At 38.5% G+C, this 19,165-nt stretch overlaps 1 protein-coding gene across 1 annotated transcript in view; it reads right to left on the bottom strand.

Annotated features, from left to right (window-relative positions):
* The window catches only part of FBN1 (fibrillin 1), a 228,745-nt gene that overhangs the window by 53,595 nt on the left and 155,985 nt on the right, over positions 1-19,165 (bottom strand). The window contains exons 27-37 of the mRNA XM_063091977.1: positions 18,578-18,703; positions 18,359-18,484; positions 16,701-16,823; positions 15,449-15,574; positions 13,299-13,424; positions 7,478-7,600; positions 7,203-7,325; positions 5,057-5,182; positions 3,009-3,131; positions 1,226-1,348; positions 759-923 (exon numbers count right to left, since the gene is read on the bottom strand). Coding sequence (XP_062948047.1) covers positions 759-923; positions 1,226-1,348; positions 3,009-3,131; positions 5,057-5,182; positions 7,203-7,325; positions 7,478-7,600; positions 13,299-13,424; positions 15,449-15,574; positions 16,701-16,823; positions 18,359-18,484; positions 18,578-18,703 — 1,410 coding nt within the window. The remainder of the gene's footprint in view (positions 1-758; positions 924-1,225; positions 1,349-3,008; positions 3,132-5,056; positions 5,183-7,202; positions 7,326-7,477; positions 7,601-13,298; positions 13,425-15,448; positions 15,575-16,700; positions 16,824-18,358; positions 18,485-18,577; positions 18,704-19,165) is intronic.

Genomic DNA, 19,165 nt, shown 5'->3' with positions numbered 1-19,165 from the left:
CAGGATCTAGTCTAATTTACCTTTCTCCATCCAAAGTACACACTGTAGGTACTCAACAAATATTTTTGAAGAAGTGAATAAATTATGCTTTGGCAAGAAAAGAATCAATATCTATCCCAATATACTCTAACAGCAGCAGCAACAGACTTTTGCCAAAGAAGCTACATCTGATTCTGAATCATCATTCAAGATCCACTTAGAAAAATGGGTAGGCATTATTTTTTTAGGAGACATGTTATTTATGTCCTTAAAATTACATCCTAAAGCTTTCTTTAAAGTCATACCATAAAAATGGAGTAATTTCCCATTTTAGAGTTGCTTAACCAATTGCTTCTCTTTTGCCCAGGGGCACTCTGAGTCTGTTCTAGAATTTCTGAAAAGAACCATTAGATGACAAGAGGAAAGATTAATCAGTTTGTCCCTGGAAGGTAAGCAATATGATATAAGTAACAGCCTGGAAAATCTTTAAAGTAATGTTATCTTTTCTATCATTAAAGTAATGTTGGCTTTTCACTAAGACAGAAGTGAGATGTTACCTGCCCCATCTAATCTTTCAGTGCAAGCCAGCTGGGTACACTTTCTAACTACTAAATTGAGAGTGAGGTCCCTCAGCAGGGCTAAGAGAATTGATCTCCTTTCCCTGGTCTAAGAGTGGAGACTCATAGCAACTCTCTCCCTCGGTGGCTTCTCTTCTGTAGAACTAGAAAGAAGAACTGGCCTGAGTTGGAATAATAATTAACAGGAGGATGTCCACTTACATGTGTTCACAGCAGGGCACAACTCACAAGGAGTACCCCAGGCTTTACCCAGAGAACAACAGCAGGAAGCCTTGGAAACACCAACTCCAATTTCATTGCTACAGGCTGTATCTCCGTTGTCTCCTCGAGGTCGAACATCCAAATAGCAATTTCCAGAGCGGGTATCTATTTACCACATACAAACAAAAAGGTGTCAGGCAGATTCTTTTCTCCTTGAGGGTTGAAAATTCAAAGCCACTTCAGAAATTGTTTAAAAACCATAATTTACTTTTACTAAGATACTAAAAAGTGCTCAATAATATTCACTAGGAATTTCCAATAGAAAAGGTACCTGAAGGTATAAACCAGATTTAGGAAATGTTTAAATTTCTCTACTATTATTTTTGCAAACTTTGAGAATGGAATGTTCGATGCTGCTTTTAAAATAATAAATAGTATGCTTCTCTGAAAAGTTTTTAAGATCGTACCAACACAACCAACTCGAGTTGGATTCAGCTCAAAATCAGGTGGACAATCACAGGTATAGCTCCCTGGAGTGTTGACACAGTTCCCACTGATACACGTGGTTGGATCCAGACATTCATTAACATCTACAACCAAACAGAAAGGGGCAGAATTATCACCTGGGCCAATGTAGCGCAGACATCACCATAAAACAGTAGTACTGAATCTAGGGCTCCAAACGAGAATTTTTAGGTGTTACTAGTTATAACCTAGAAATGAAGTCTTCCACTTCTGAAATAAAACCCCTTAGGAAGGAAATATGTCATAGTCTTTGGTCTTTTTCCCCTGGAACACATTTACCATTCAAATTTGTCATCAGGATAAAATATAATTTTGGAACGAGGAAAAATATTCCAGTCAAGGTAACTGAAGGCAAAACACTGCTGTGACCTCGGTCAACCAAAAATTCAGACACAGGTCTTAAGAAAATATATTTAATATGTGTGACTTGTTATTTCATCAAATTAAAGCAAGATGTCCCAGGGAGCCCTTGGGAGCAGGCAACTTCTGCTGCTTCTCCTACACACAAGAGCATGAGGCTGAGTATGCTTCTTCAAGCCTGCAAAGAGTCTCTCTCCCATCATTGATGCTGGGTTGAATATTTCCCTTTCAGTTTCTATTCCAAAAATATGTACAGAATTCCATATATTTAGGACATGGGTTTTGGCAAATTCCACACTTGTGCTATCCTTTTATCTGTTTTGAACACTCATGAAATACTCAAGAACAGACGGATTCAGAGAGGAGGGACTGGGCAACAGAGGTGACACCTTCTCCTTAGGTCCTCCCTTGGCACTGGGTACCCTCCCATGGGTTTCACTACAGATGATCCTTTTGCTCAAATTGCAGGTGAACTTGGATGGACAGGGCCAGACTAACGGAAATGGGGTTAGAATGATACTGAGGGTGATTCAGGGCATTGAGGAGAAGGCACAGATCATGGAGAGGTGACTTCCTGAGGTATGCTATAGGTCCAGCTTGGTGTCATAATAGTTTTTAGAAAAATCAAGGGAAGAATGTGAACCTGGGGAAGAATACTCTAGAGTCCAGAGCATTTGCAGGGAGGTGGACATAACTTGGAGAGTCACTGAGTCACAGCTTGTTTAGGTGGCTGAAACACAGAATCAAACTGGTTTCCTCAGTATCTGAACAGAAGGGTGGACTAGGAAGGAGAGCTGCAAATGGCTTTCCAAGTCCTAACTCAGTGCCAAAGGGGACTGAGTGGCAGTGTGCAGGGAGCCTAGAGCTTTTCTAACTTTTTTTCTGATGGTCCCTGAGAGTCCCTTGCCCTACAAGAAAATGATTTATGTACTAGAAATGGTGGCTGTCCTCTATGACCCAGGTACTCTGGTGACCACTGACAGTGCAGGGGTTGGGAGAAGTGGGAATCACAAAGGAAAAGTACAAGGAGGAAACCCACCATCCCAGGGCACGGCCTTCAAAAGGATAGTCTGAAATTGTACCCGAGGGGACAAGGAAATGGCTGGAACGCCATACAGCTGGAGCACCCCTGGAACATTCCTCCACAGCCACGAGTTCAATTCTATGAGGCGACAAACTCTGTTCCTTCAGTGGACTCTTCCCCCCTCCTCCTCACATCTAATCAGTTCCGGACCTGGGCGAATGTATTTGGTGATTCCTTGTGCATCACCCCTGCTTTCCTTTTCCTCTGTGACTGCCCTTGTGTGGTCCCCATGAAGCCCCAACAGCCAGGCCCCCAGGACACCCGGGACCTGGGCATCTCACCTGTGCAGTTCCCGCCGCTTCGGTCCAGTTCATAGCCTATCTCGCACTCACAGCGGAACAGGCCGGGAAGGTTGTGGCAAGTCCCAAAGACACAGATGTTCGGAAGGGCGCACTCATCGATATCTTGGGGGAGGGAGAAAAAGGGGGGGAAGTTAAATTTATTTTTTGCTAAAGAAACTGCCTAATATAATTAGGTAACTGACGTTATTAAGAAAATGAAGACGACCTGAAACCAACCTAGGTGCTTCTCCTACAGACTTTGAGATGACTTGTCACGCACAGGGAGATCTTGTAGGTGGGAGGTGATGTTTCCTCAGTTCCTATTACACGCCAAGCAGTGGGCTAAGCATTTTACAGATATGTATCCCACCTATGGTGTTTCATGTAGGTCCACGTCACTTTCATGAAGTAAGAGCCAAACGGGCCACCTTAGACTAAATTCTCTGGTTGTTTTTACTACGTATTCACTGTTTTTCGTTGTGAGTTAAAATTTTAAGAACTGCAAAGTCTTTGTGGTAACTTTTATAATCAGTTTTTTCGTTTGTTTGTTTTGGGGCAGCTGCTCGGTACGGGGATCAAACCCCGGACCTTGGTGCTATCAGCACCATGCTCTAACCAGCTGAGCTAATTGCCCAGCCCTACACTCAGTCTTAGAATCCTCTATGTTCCCAGAACTATGTATTTGTTATTGTTGATGGAGATCTTAAAACTGCAGATGTTTCTTTCAGGCCCCTGCCCCTGCCTCATATTAACATTCTGCTCGTGCAATTGACACATGGGCACATTTTCAGGCTTGAGACTGGCTTGAAATAGCCACGACCACTCTGCCAGCAATGATTTATACTAAGAACAAACAAACAAACAAAACCTTCCTTTATAGCATTCAGAGAAGCAAAACTTTCACTGTGACTATTTGTGTTACCAGAGGTGGCACTGCACTCCTTTCCCTTGGATATTTGGAGTAACAGAAGTAAACAAGGCATTAGGCACATGACCAAGAGCATAATCTGGTTTCTTGCTTCAGAGGAGTTTTATATCAAACTCTGCATATTTAAAATAAACTGTACAAAGAACACCCAATGGTTCCATAACAAAGCAAAGTATTTACATAGAAATATATGAGGGAATTAGTGTACATGTCATAGCTAAAGACTGATTTTGAGTTCATGCCTTATTAACAAGGAACAACTATTAGCTAATATATTAATGGGAGTCTGGTTTAAACATCTACTATCAATAGTTTTCATTGGTTCATTTCAACGAAAATCTTTTTAGTTCACTGTAGTCACTAACTCTTTTCAATGAAGAAGAATGTGCTTAAATTTGACAAATGTGAGTTAAGAGAAAAATCTTGTATTTCCTAATGAAATCCATCGTTAACCAATAGGTTCCCAGGACTCTCCCCATCTGACCATCACTTTTCAGAAAGACAAAGCCTTATGCTGAGAGACACTGCGATATATGGCATTATCGCAAGGGATCCACTACTGAACGGATTTGCAAAATACTGTTCCATGTTCATATATGTTAGATATTTAGAGAACATTGTAAGACATACCCAGGACATTTTTCTACATATGGAGAAGGTTATCTGATCTGCTGTAATATTAAAGCCTTTACTTCTAGATAGCAAACCATAGCAGAGATCAAAAACTGTGTTTCCATATTTAGAGATAATACTCCAACCAGATATTATCAGGAGATCTGCACTCTGAGTTCTTTTCCCCAGCATCGAGGGATAAATGGGTTGCATTGAGTTCACCACACTTGGTTACCCTCTCTCTCCTCTGACCAGTGGGTGTACCCTTGCAAACCATCTGGCCAAGGCTGAGCATGCAGCTTGTGGCCAGAGAGCTGACTTTTTCTCTGCATGAAGAGAAATGGTCCAGCTGGAGACTTAACCCCTCCACAAACTGAACTGACCGGCTTAGATGTGAAGCCAAAACACACCTCAGTTTAAAAAAACAAAAAAAAAAACATGAGGAATGTTTAAATACCCTAATCTCCTCAAGCCCTGCAAGGCTCCTGGTGGCTTCCCCCTCAGTTACCTTCACAGGCTTTCCCGTCAGCACTGGGCACAAAGCCCATGTCGCATTCACAGCGGTATCCTCCCGGGGCATTGAGGCACTGGCCGTTGCCACAGAGATTCAGATTCTCAGAGCACTCGTCAAGGTCTGCAGCCAAAAAGAAACACAAGTTACTTTTCCTCAGTTAGGGGCTTTCCATTTCCTCAGGTCCAATAATTTTTATAATTGTCAACTCCCTTAGCATAGCTGTGTTTGTTCATAACTTCTATTCGACACATTTAAACTCATTGTTTTTCTTTTTTGAATGCTAATATTGAATATGTCCAGATTCAGAATCCTGAATGCTAAATTATCCCTAATGATGTAAAATGAATAATAAGCTAAATGAGTCATTCAGACTGAGGCCTTGTCACGAAGGCACATCCACATGAAGGGCATACCCATGACAGAAAATAACATGTCATTCCTTGTCTCCATTCCTTTGGATATATGCCCAGTAGAGCGATTGCTGGATCACATGGCAGTTCTATCTGTAGTTGTTTGAGGAACCTCCATACTGTTCTCCAAAATGGCTGCACTAATTTATAGTCCCACCAACAGTGTAGAAGAGTTCCCCTTTCTCTGCACCCTTGCCAGCATCTGTTGTTCTTTTTCTTTTTGATAATGGCCAATCTAACTGGCGTGAGGTGGTATCTCAATGTGGTTTTGGTTTGCACTTCTCTGACGACTAGTGATGTTGAGCATTTTTTCATGTACCAGTAGGCCATTTGTATGTTTTCCTTTGAAAAGTGTCTATTCATCTCCTTTGCCCATTTTTTAATTGGATTGTTATGTTCTCACTTATAACTGGGTGCTAAGAAAGAAAAAAAGGAAGAAAGAAAAGACCTAAACAATTCCTTGAACTTTCAGAATACTAGAGATGGGAGTGAGGTGGGGGGAGGGAGGGTTTGGGGAGGGATAGGTTGGGTAAAGGGCATAAAGAAAAATCATGATTTGTAATAACAATATGCTATAATAAATAATATTAAATAAATAAATAAGGTAAAAAGAAAAAGGAAAAAAAAAAAGAAAATAACATGTCATGCTGTGTGCCTAGTTCTCAGGTTTCAAACTCAGCTCAGATGGGAAGCCAAAGAACTAGAATGGCAACGACAGAGAACAAAAATTCCTGCAGACCTTAATCTCTACCTAGTTTTCTTCATAACCACAGGCACTAAATATCAAGCACACAAGCCATACATAACTAATACATAAAATGTGAATATTTTCTCAAAATCAGTGGGAGGTTTATGATGACAAAACGTCATTAGGTTAGGAAAAAAATGATCTCAACTATGATGAAACTTTCATTGAGTTAAAAAATTTCTAGGTAAATCACTTAATGGGCCTTAGCCTCTTTTGTGCTTAAGTGACATCTTATTAAAAAGTGCTTAAGATAAATTAATGCTTTAATTCATATGAGCAGCTATGCTACCTAATGGCCAATAAGCAATGGATTTCACTGTTTTATTTAATCCCAAAGCACTGTCATAAAAAGTGCTGCAGATACACACATGTAAGTACATGTATAATTTATACAATCACATCTATAATCATGTATATTTAAATATATGTAGCAGTTCGTGTTAATTCTATTAACTATTAATTAGAGCTACGAATAAAATTTCATTAATGTATTGTAAACTGGAAGTGAATGAATTCCTTATGAAGCAGTTATGGAATTCTCACTTATTCTAAAATGGAATAATGATGATGATGATGAAGTCTAGTGGATAAAAATATATACTGTTCTCCTGATCCAGAATATCTAATCATTTTTCCTTACATGGCTTCCTACAGCAAGCTTACCCTTGGGTTTGTTATGGAAAGCAAGTCATAAATGAGAAACAGGCACATAAGGCAAATGAAATGAATCGTGATTTGTTTTAAACTAATAGTATCATTTTGTATATATACACAAACACACTCATGTATACATATATAGAGAGAGAGATAGCTTCTGACATCTCCCTGATTAACCTTACTCGAAAGTTTTATTCTAGTCTCAAATAACTAACATTTTCTGCTAACTGACCCAGCCTTCCAAAAAGAATTCACAGTTTGAAAGATGGGGAACACACTGCTTCTGCAACTAATATCTACACAGTTGTTTCCAGCAGCTGCCCACCTGTACAAGTGAAGCCATCGCCTGTATATCCTTCTTTACAGAGACAGCGGTAAGATCCCATGGTATTCTTGCAGTCTGCATGTTGGCTGCACATGTGGGTTCCATTGGAGCATTCATCCAGATCTTAGGGGAAAAGGTTATGTCATTAACAGAAAGCGTGACATTTAAAATCAATAATACACAAACAAATTAGATTTGACTTTACAGAATCAATATTTTCAGATTTATAATCTATGCAGTTCATGGTAAGCAATTTCTGTTATTTTCCAACTCACCAGTGCACTTAATGCCATCTCCAATCCACCCAGGACTGCAGCTACATTTGAAGCTTCCTGCTGTGTTGGTGCATATGGCATGTCTGCCACAGTTGTGTGCTCCAATTTCACATTCATTGATGTCTGGAAAAATAACCAGTGGTTTAGAAAAAAGTTTAGCACCAATGCCTTTTTAGTCTTTTAAATAACTTAGCAATATTCAAAAGTTGACTTACCTTCACACTTCCCACAGTACAATATAGATCAGTTCAGCATCCACATATAAACTCTACTTCTATTGAATAGCTTTAAATTATAATTTATAAGAAAAGAACAATATGATGGTACTTGCTATTATCAACCCTAGTTATTTTCCATATTTTAATGTAAGTATTCTGTCACTGCAGAGCACAGTGAACCTCTTTTCATCTGAAAACCTTAAAAAGTGAGTTGCCTAATGTTCTATGTTAATACTCATGTCATATGTTTCTGTTACCAATATTTTTACTAAGCCAACTATAGAGTAATGATGCACATTGTTTTCACATCTTATATAGACAAAGAAATACTACGTTACAATGCTGTTGGCATATGACAAAACTCTTGAATCGTATTCTACGTATTAAATATATTTTATTCTTAAACTGAGAACAATATGTTATTTAATTATGTTTTATTTCTATAAAAGCTTTACAATTCAAGCATTTTCAGAAAGTGTTCCTTAAAGCAGTATGTGAACCATCTTTACCCTAGCTTCTTAGAGTCCTGGCAATTGAAGTGCCAAGCCTTCTTACATATTTCATGTAAAACTCAAGTCAATCCAGTGGAGATTTTGTCATAATAAGGAGTACCAGATTAGGGTCACATTACTAAAAGACTCCAACTTCTTCAATAATCTCCATTCTCCAAAATTTTATTTCCAAATTTAGCCAACTGACTCTATAATATAAAAGTGCTATAGAAAAGAATATAAAATGCAAAGTGAAATATGTTTTGTTTCCCAAAATTAATCCATTATATAATGAGCTTCTCTCATAATTAACTTTATCATTAACTGAAAACAAGAATTCAAATATATGATAGCATGACTCTATGTGGAAACCAATATCTAACACAAAACTTAGGTCAAGAGGGATAATTTTGACATATAAAATGTTGCAAGAATTTCCAGTGATCACTTGCATAACGGCATGAAAAAGAAACTGGGCAAGCATCTTATGTTTACCCTTTTGTTTACTTAAGAAGCCCAATTAAATGATTTGAAAGTGTTTGGAAACATGCTGTTTGCCAAATGTGCCATCTGAAGCTCCGAAATGGTCCTGGGATCTTAGACTTTTTCATAATTTCCAGAGCAAACATAAAATAAAATAATGGCAGATTTCTCCCACAAAAAATTTTTGTAACATCACTAATAATCATAAAGTGGAAACATGCCTAGAAGAATGTCCTTACAATCACAACGTATTGTGATTGGCAGCCACCTGAACCTATCAAGTTACGACAGCAGGTCAAAGGAGGCACATCACTGTAGACTTGTGACTGGGAGTTTTAACCATCTGAGTAATTGAGCAGGGCACAGAAATGAGGAGGAAGGCTGACCGGGGACAGTGGGTAAGTCGGCATGAGACGTCAGAACATAAGCCTTCCATACCTGACCTGATGCTCTACACAGAACTTGCTCAGGTGTGCCCAAGCAAAGCCATTGTCACTTCCTTCTTCCTCAGTCACTCCCCTCCGAGGTAATGGCACAAATCGCTGCTTTTGTGGAGCCCTGCCTGAAATTCCCTCCCTTATTTGTCATGCTCGCTGACAAATCATCTTAGGTGAAAACAGTGAGCTTCAATTCCATCAGTATTGAAGCCTCCAGATGTTATAGAATCAAGGAATTTTCTAAGTGGAAAGAACCCAGAATTCCACTCTCCCAATCCTCAGTTTAATTTGAGGAGGACACAGAGGTTGGGCTTCACAGTCATGAGGGATAGAGTCAGGACTGCCTGGAACTCAGTTTCCCTATCTACCAACTGGGCCCTTTCCCTCGGGCCTCTGTATATTAACAGACTTATAGAAATATCCATTCATCTTTTCTACAAAGCACAATTTTCAGGGATGATCATAGCCTATCAATCTAATAGTTCTATAATTCTGTAATTTTTTTCTTTCCAATTTTCTAATGACCAAAGGGACCCTTATTTTTATATGGCCTTTTTACCTTCCACATTTAATTTTGCAATTAAGAAAATTACCATTTCTTTAAAAAGGAGAGTCTCTTTCCTTTTCTAAATCATTAATAATATACTAATACAAATTTATAATTCAAGAAAATGTTTTCAATTTTACTGCAATGCTTTCAACGTGAAAAGATATTATATTTGCAAAAGGCTGTGTATCATGGACTTTGGTACTATGAGAGAGCTGAAGTCAATATTCAATTATCCATTTTGTGAATGTTTTTGTAAGTCATTACCTCAATGCTTTACACTCTCAGTAGGTAACAAGGGAATTAAAACAACTTAAAGTGGTTATAAGGTGTAAAGGCACCTCAGAACAAAAGGTTTTCCCATGTGTGTACATGCGTGTGTGCACCAAATATTAATCATGAATAGTTTTCACCTCAAACTTGGGCCTAGAACTATACTTCATTAAAAAAGCAAATAGAGGGGGAAAATGAGCCATAGGGAAAACAAGCAAACAAAAATGCTGTGCTGAAACACTCTTCAATAATGTGAAGGAAACACAGCACACACTTGCCAAGGACATCTTTTTCTGTACAAATGTTCTCTTTCCCCCACAAGTTTGCTCCAGACAGAAAATTCCTTTTTAAGATTATGAATGAGCATAAGCCAAGAAAAGCAAAGAAATTCAAATTTAAGGCTGACACTGCAGCCTCCTTAACCCCACCAAACCTCTGTCACAAAGACTCAAAGGTCCTATGTGCAGGGCTCCCTTGAACAGCAAGGACGTGGTCTGAGCAGACCCATTCACAGGTTCTGGGTATGCTCCACGCAAGTCTGCCACCTGAATATGGGCTTGTGCTCTGAACTGCTCTGGCCTCCTCTCACAGTCGCAGAGGGAAGGGCTGTACCATCCTCAAACACCTGCCTTCTCTGCCATCCGGGCATCCGTCATGTGGATACTAATCCAGCGAGCTGGCACACTGAAGAATCTCCTTGATTAGGTATTGAGGAGTAGGGCGTTGCAGTGAATGGAGCGGCCAAACGTGAAGCTTGGATTTCTTAATTTGGATCGAATTTGAGCCAAGACTATTAACTGAACACCCATGGAGTTTTCACTGGCTGACAGCCAGTGGAAGAGAATTAGCAGTGATAAGAAACTGGAAGGAAATGAACACAAATTCTCACTGCTGGTGGTTGAAGTACTCATTTATAATTCTCTCCCATGGACCTACTAGAAACATTTCTCGTGTAAAAGGAACCAGATAGGTTGAGAAATGGAATGATCCAGAAATCCTGCTATTTTCACTGCAAATAATTCTGTTTTTATTCCACTTAATAGTATGCTGTATTCCCTAAGTGAGCACATGATGAGAGGTAGTCTCACAAATTAGCTTGTGAAAGCCAGCACCCACCAATGATGGCACCTAGCAGGGATCTATTTTTTCTTCTTCCAATTTATGGTCTAATTACAATTATGTAGAACAAGCTGTAGAAGCCTTACACTGGGTCACAGAAAAATTGCAATCCAGCCCACTTAAGCCAAGGATAGAAGAACTATGTTCTAGGTTTCAAGCACATGTACGTTTCCTCTTCATTAAATTCAACATTCCTCTCAGCAATACCCACACTATTTGGACAAATCATAAGAGGAAAAAAACCTTAGAATCTGTGTGGGCTGGGAATGTAAGTGGGTGGATTCTGAACACTGCTAAAGTGATTGGGGGAAAAAATGTTTATTTGTTAAAATGGAAACAATCAGTAATGACAAGGCAGCTGAAATATTTAGACAAAGCTGTAATGGAGCTCAGAGGATGTCTTTTAGTTCTCATGAAATAAAGTTGCTCCTTATGAAATAGCATACATATTTTTATAATTCTTTTAAAGCATACTCATTAAAAATTTTATCTATCTATCTATCTAAATAAATAAGTAGGTAATTTCTTTTGTCTATTATCAAAAGACAGTTCCGGATCTGTTCTTGCTGTTATTTGTGTGTGGCTTGCTTATCCAATTGGACAAGATACAGATCTCTATTTATACTAGTTGCCTGGAACCTTACAAAGACTTGCCTTTAACATGACCATCACCAAGGTAACCTGATGGTACAAGTTGTGACTGACACTAATTTTAAACTAAAAGCAGGCTAGAAGAGTCCTACTTACATGGGATTAAAAAAATTGGGGACCCAGATTTTTAAAAACTTGTTTTTAAGTATACCAAACTTTCTGCCAATTTTTGTTTGTATGTCATTTCCAATCAAATATGTTACCATTGGTTGTTAATAACAGTATTTACCAAGGATTTCTTTTTCTTCTCTACTACAGCCCCTCCTTCCATAGGTCACTGCAGCGTTACCTACCTGAGGGCAACTTTTGAGTAACTGCAGTGCACCCTGATGATTCATAAAAGATCACAAACCAGTGCAATAACTGAAATGAAATTCAGGGTTCTACTCCTTTAGATAAGAATATCACATGACATGCTACTATGATATCAAAAGGGCCATGAAACTCAAGCCTGCTTCCTATACTTCTAGCTAGATTTTATCAAATAGAAAAATCATTTTAGGCTGCAATTTAATAGGATGGGAGAGATATTAGCCCTTGGAAAAGAATAGAGTTTTTTTTAAAAAAACTTCAAATCTGCTAGTGTGTTTCAAAAACTTCGTGGAAAAACAGAATTAAAAGATAACATGAATCTTTCCATGAACTTTTTGAAAACCCTTTGTAAGTTTCTGTTCATATGATTTACTAAAAGGCTGCTGCTGTCATGCAAAACTGGAGTCATCTTATCTAACATGCAGTGCAGAGCTCATCACCGTTGTCTCAATGAAAAACAATCCTTTCAAACTACAGAGTAAGATTTTCCTTCTTTAAACTGATTTCAAGCATGTATCAGTAAATAGTATAGAACTTTTCCTAGGCTAGAAGTTATGTTCTTAGTTAAAATGGCTTCTAAACACTGGGTTTGTATGTCTCATTTAATATGACAATAGCTCCTATTTATTGATCAACACTGGGCAAAGGGTGTTATATACATCACACCTAATTTACCTAAAACTATATTAATATGGCATGAAAACTTAAGCTTTCTTCATGGCAAAGGGCTTAAAATAATCTGCTACTGCACATGTCAGTTAGCTGAAATTTGGGTCGTGGAATTCTAGGGACCCTTTTCTAATAGGAAATGAAGACTGTCCCATAAGATTAACTTTTTCCTTCATAAGCATCACTGCTCTCTGGGTTAAACTGCAGTGAGCTTGGCTTAGCCAAACAATGGTATCCGTCCACTAGGTAAAATATGGTATGGAACTATCCTACCTTCCTCTTTATTACTGCCAGACCACCATCCCTTACCAAGTCCCACATTTATAGTGGATGCTAAAAATAAAGCTTGAACCATAGAACCATAGACACAGAGCTAAGCATCATTGATATCTCTTATTCAATATGCCTTTTTTCCACATGTAAACAAAAAAACTTCAAGTTGGATCTAATATAAACTATGACGAATTTCAAAAAAGCAAAAGCTAAATTAATGAAAAATGTTCTACAAAATGTTTTTAATGCAGATAAAAGGTTAACAGTTAAAAAATTATATTAATCTATAGTTATGATAGCAATCTCTTACCCGCTTAATATTTTATTGTTCAATTTGAAAAAACATACCTGTACAGCCAGTTTTTCCTTTTTTGCCTGAATAGCCCATATCACAGTGGCAGATAAATGAACCTTTAGTGTTTTCACAGGTTCCACTTAGGCAGATATTTGGATTCAGGTCACATTCATTGACATCTGTAAAACACAGTTGTTATTAATATACATCATTATTTAATATCATTGAATACTTTTTCCCTGAGATAAAATACCTATGACAAATAAATTACAAAAGGTGAAATACTTTCACTTCGAAAAAAAAAAGCTGTAGTTAAGGGGCCCAATTCACATTTGCTTTCTATATTACAGGCTAGTCATGCAAACATTTTTATCGGCCCACAAGCAAGGGGGCAAGTAATCAAATAAACAGATTGACTCCAGACTAAGCGTAGAGCCTGTTTATGTGACGGACTAGGAAATTTTTTTAAAAGCATACTTTGTTGCAAGATGAAAATTTTAATTCAGTCTGCATGATGCTAACAAATCAGTTTTCATATTTTAAAAGAAAGAACGGATGTACTGGTAGTCTTAGTGCAAATAGTTACAAACTTCATTTCTTTCCCAAATTAGAAATTATTTGTTATTTTATAACATTCATTTTAATTCCTAGGACTTCATGAATTTTCAGTAAAGGTTTTCAGAAGATATAAATGTGATAAAAGTTTAAATATAATCACTTTTAGACTCTTGCTTCTGGCTAATATGAAATAACAGGGATTGAAATAACCTCCCCACCTGAAATAATAAAAAAATGTGCAACGGACATGAAAAAATGGCTTTCCAGATATTGCACATTAGGCAACAAAAGACAGTGATCCCTCAGAGAAAGAAAACAAATGAGGTAAGTACTACAACTGCCCCAGATTACTGTGTAGAGGCAGTTTTAAGTCCATGGCATAGGGATGTGTCTCTGATTGAGCAGATGAATCTAGAAGTCCTGGAATGCCAAGATAGCTAGAGTTCACGGTGAAGAGTAAAGGACAGAAGAGAGCTGCACAGAGGGAGAGCTCCAGAGATCTGCAGAGGGTCTTTCTCAAGTATTTAGATGAGTAGTGATCAGCACATTCATGCAAGGAAACAAACTATTCAAGGCTGGGGAAAGTACTACCCAAAAGAATTATGGGGAAAAAATCCTCAAAGTTTACAGAAGGCCTGGAATTGTGCCCATTCCCACCAGCTAGACTGGAAAACCTCATAATTCACAGGGAACTGGGTAGAGTATCCAGAAGGGTCTTACCTCAGAAATGGAGCAGAATTAGCCCTAGACTAACTGTTGCTTAAAAGCTTTAAAGCAAGTCTGAAAAGATCAATCTATTTCCAAGTAATTTAACTGTATTCCAGAACAAAGCTCAAAAATAGTCTAGGAATACAGAAATATCCAGTGCCTAGTAAGACAGAATATACAATGCCTGGTATTTAGTCAAAAATTGCCAGGCATTCAGTGAAGCAAGAAAATATGACCCATAATGAAGCAGAAAGTCAATTTATTGAAGTGACCCAGAACTGACATAGATGATAGAATTAGAAGACAAGGACATTAGAACAGTTATTATAACTGTATTCCACATGTTCAAAAAGCTAGAGAGATGATTGAACATATTAAGTAGAAAAACAGAAGATATGAAAAAAGACTCAAATCGAACTTTTAGAGATGAAAACTACAACTTCTGAGAAGAAAAATACACTCAATGGGATTAAAGTCAGATTAGATATTGCAGAAGAAAAGTTTAACAAATGTGAAGGCACAGTAATAGAAAATATCCAAAACAAATACGATCAATTCAGTTACAGAGTTCATTGCATTCTTGTCATAGATAAATTTTGCTTGCCTTTAGTCAAGCATTTTAAAAACTTAAACTCTAGTCACAGCAGAAGAAGGAGGATTAAGTGAACAGAAATAATGAACAGACATAAAAGAAATGTCCATCTGAAGTTTACTGATGGTTAGCTCAATCCACATAACATATCTGACAAGAGCATCATATCAGTCACAAGAAAGTTGCTCTTTGAAATGCTGGCCTTAAAATACAAATACTATGCCCTTAAATATCCTTTCTTTTCAAATGGGATCCATCTATCAACTACCCAAACTAAACTTCATGTCATCTAACAATGTCTGTGAACAACCAGACAAGATGAAAAATTCTGTCTTCTTTGCTTACCTACGCAAGTCTTCATGTCTTCAGATGCCATGAATCCATCATAACACAAGCACCTGTACTCTCCAGGTATGTTTGTACACTGACCGCCATCACAGATATTGGGGTTATTTTCACACTCGTTGATATCTGCAAAGAATAAAATCAAAAGCTAATATTGGTTCCATTATTCACTGAGAAAACATTAACTGACCCAAGTCAAATAAACTCAGCCTACTAGCATAAAACTATTAACTCTCAAATCTAAGTGAAGTTTTACATAAATTAGCTCATTAAGTTACCCTGGGTAAAAAGGGAGAGAACCATTTTCAAGATTCACAATATACTGTTCAAGGACAAGATCCACACCCACTTAAAAGTCTATCATTTAATTAGAAATGTCATCTCTTACATAAACTTATCATTTAAAAATTCTTATGAATCTTATTTTTCTCATTCTCAAATTATAAATGCCCAAATATACCTTCTTCTATTTTAATAATGTTTTTAAAGTGAAAATTGCTTGAAATAAGCACATCTACTTAAATGCACACTTAGTAAAAACATTTATTATCCACATTTAGTTTTTATAGCCAAATTTATATCTAAAGTTCTATAGGGATGTTTTTCTAGGTCAGATAAAATAATTTTGGTTCCTAAACCCAAATTCTCTTTTTAACCTGAGCTAAAATCAAAACCTATGTCACCTATTTCATTTATCATCTCTGGCTGGCTGCACGGCTCTTTGCCATGGGTGATACAGTAGGAAGTGTAAATTAGACCAGAGGTACTCAAACTTCATCATGCATCCAAATCATTTGGAGAGCCTGTGAAAACACAGATTACTGGCACCCACCCCAGTAGTTTCTGATTCAGTAGATCTGGAATGGGGCCTGAGATTTTGCATTTTCAACAAGTTTTCAAGTGAGGCTGATACTGCTGGTCCAGGGAACACACCGTGAGCAGCATTGAATTAGGCCAAAAGATCAAACTCTTCAAAATTCTGATCAATGAATAAAATGTATTTTATACTCCATTTATAATATACCAGATAATACGCTAAGTTCTGTACGTGCTCTTCCACATAGGGAATCTGAACCTCATTTTATTGATGAGGAATCTGATGCTAAGCTTCTTGATCAATGATGCACAACTAAAATATGTGACAAACAAGTATTTAAACCCACAACTGTCTGACTCCAAAGCCAGGGCCTGAACCACTCTACTTAGGGACCTGTTACTGAGAGATTTCAACATGAAGCTAAAACCTACTCACCGGTGCATGATCTCTGGTCAGGCATTAGTGCGAATCCTGGCTGACAGCTACATTCATAGCTTCCTTCAGAGTTTGTGCAGAATGTTTCACAACCACCATTCATTATGCTGCATTCATCAATGTCTAAGAGAAATAAAAATAATATCACCTTCTGCTATGGTTTGAATGTTTGTCCCCTCCAAAACGCATGTTGAAATTTAACTGCCATTGTAACAATATTAAGAGGTGAAACCTTTGAGAGTTGATTAGGCTGTGAGAGCTCCACTCTCATGGGCGGGATTGGGGCCACTATAAAAGGGTGAGTTTGGCCCCCTCTTGCTCTCTCACTCTCTTGCCTTCTGCCATGTTATGATGCAGCAAGAGGACCCACAAAAGATGCTGGCACCTTGATATTGGACTTTCCAGCCTCCAGAACTGTGAGCCAATAAATTTCTGTTCATTATATGACCCAGTCTCAGGTGTTCTGTTCTCGCAACACAAAAACAAAGACACCCTCCTCTGTGTTTATGATCATGGCACATGTTTAAAGTTTCTAGGCATAGGTCAAGTAAAGAGAGAGGAAAAAAAAAAAGCATCCTATGGCAACTGGAAGTCATTGCTTGATTCCTTCAACTAATATTAACTACCCACCTACTATGTGCTAGAGATGAGAATCTAGTGACTGAGCAGACACTATCCCTGCCTTTATAACGTTACATTGCACCCAGCAAGACAGATGAACAATTAATTACACAATACATAGTGTGCACTTCAGATGCAAGAGAAGTACTGGGTGCCAGGAGAACAAATCCCAGTTATGATAATGGACACGTGGGTGAAATTCTCTTGGTCATAGATTTGGTCATAAACTTGAAATTTAGTTTGATTGGCTGAGGTTCTAGTCCTTTTCAAGAACCTGAGTTGGAGTTCTGAGTTGTCCTGGGCCCTATTTCAGAAGAATTTGGGCTGATTTATGGTTCGGGTGGAAACCATGTGAGACTTGGCAGTTCCACATGGTATACACCCCAAACCAGGCAAAAACTGGCAGTTTCTACAAAGTTTCACTTTGACTTTGGGCACAATAAAGCCACAGGGCTCTCTGTGCCACTCTTCACAGCACGACTAAACCTACAGAGGGCCAACCACAAAGCAAAATGCTTGTCCCACAAAAACCCATCTTTAAGGAGTGCCAGACATGGCCTCTTCTTCAGTGTAAGCTATGAATGTTCCATGGTATTCTCTCCAGTAGTTTGTATCTTTGAAATCTTTTAGCTGATCTAAACCAGCTAAGGGCAGAGATTTCTCCCTATGCTTTTTTGTCTTCTCCACAGCACTCACCAGGTTTGGGTTATTTCAGGTGGTTGGTTATCACTTGTTGATTTGCCTTGGTATACGTATGAACAAAAAAAGCATGCGACTGCTCACTATTCAAAACAGCAAAGGTCAAATTATACTTTTAGAGCTAAAACATTCAATATTCTTCATTTACATGGTGCTTTAAACAGATAAGCAAGGGAGATCCAAAGATTGTGAGTCACTATGAAAAGAATTTTACTTATAAGGAAACAAGAGAGATTAAGTAAAAGTAACTAGTGATGAAAACAGAACTCAGAGTAGTACATGGCTTGAGTGTTTCAGAAAGAGAAAAAATATAAAATAAAATAAAATACAGAACCTACCAACACAAAACAGCCTATCAAGAGTTGAATGGTAGCCAGGGTTGCAGGCGCACTGATACTTCCCTATGAGGTTCACACAGCGGCCATTGGGGCAGAGGTTTGCGCTCAGTTCACACTCGTTGATGTCTGTTGAGAAAATAAGAAGAGAAAATATCCAAACATTAGCTTCTGACTCAGGCTCTAGCCTTAAGGAAGTGGTCTGAAAGTCTTCGTCCTTACCAATACATGCAGAGATGTTGGGGGACAGCTGATGCCCAGACGGGCATTCACAGCGGTAACTTCCCTCTGTGTTTAGGCAAACGCCTCCTCGGCATAGGAGAGGATCTCTCTGACACTCATCGATATCTGCAAATGGAAATGAACCACGTTGAAGATGCTGGTGGTGTTCTTATCCCCCTTAGCAAGCCAGAGCACCCATCCCCCAGTTGCTGGGAGGCCTGGCTACTAATAGCTCACAGGCTGCCTTCTTGGAGGATTGCTGTCTGTCTCACTTGGAAACGCTTGGGAGGTGAGAGATTATAGCTCTCTCCCATGCTAGGGGCCACCCACGGCCAATAATTGACTGAACTGACATAGGAGTATAAAAGCTTGACTTCCTGTCTCAAGATGGGACCACTTGCTGATGCCGTTCATACTCCAAAGCTCCCTGCAGGATCAGACTAAGGCTAATAGGCGGCAAAAACCCTGGGCTTATCTCTTCTTTCCCTATATTTGCCTGCTTCTCCCACTTCCTGACAGGTTCCTCCTGAAGGCACTCCCTCAGGGAAAAAAAGAAAAATCCCAGTTGGGAGAATTACCATTTCAAAC

The sequence above is a fragment of the Cynocephalus volans genome, chromosome 3, assembly GCF_027409185.1.
Source record: "Cynocephalus volans isolate mCynVol1 chromosome 3, mCynVol1.pri, whole genome shotgun sequence".
NCBI classification, from domain to species: Eukaryota; Metazoa; Chordata; class Mammalia; order Dermoptera; family Cynocephalidae; genus Cynocephalus; species Cynocephalus volans.
The sequence above is the reverse complement of the archived record's forward strand: the minus strand, read 5'-3'. Positions and strand labels throughout refer to the sequence as shown.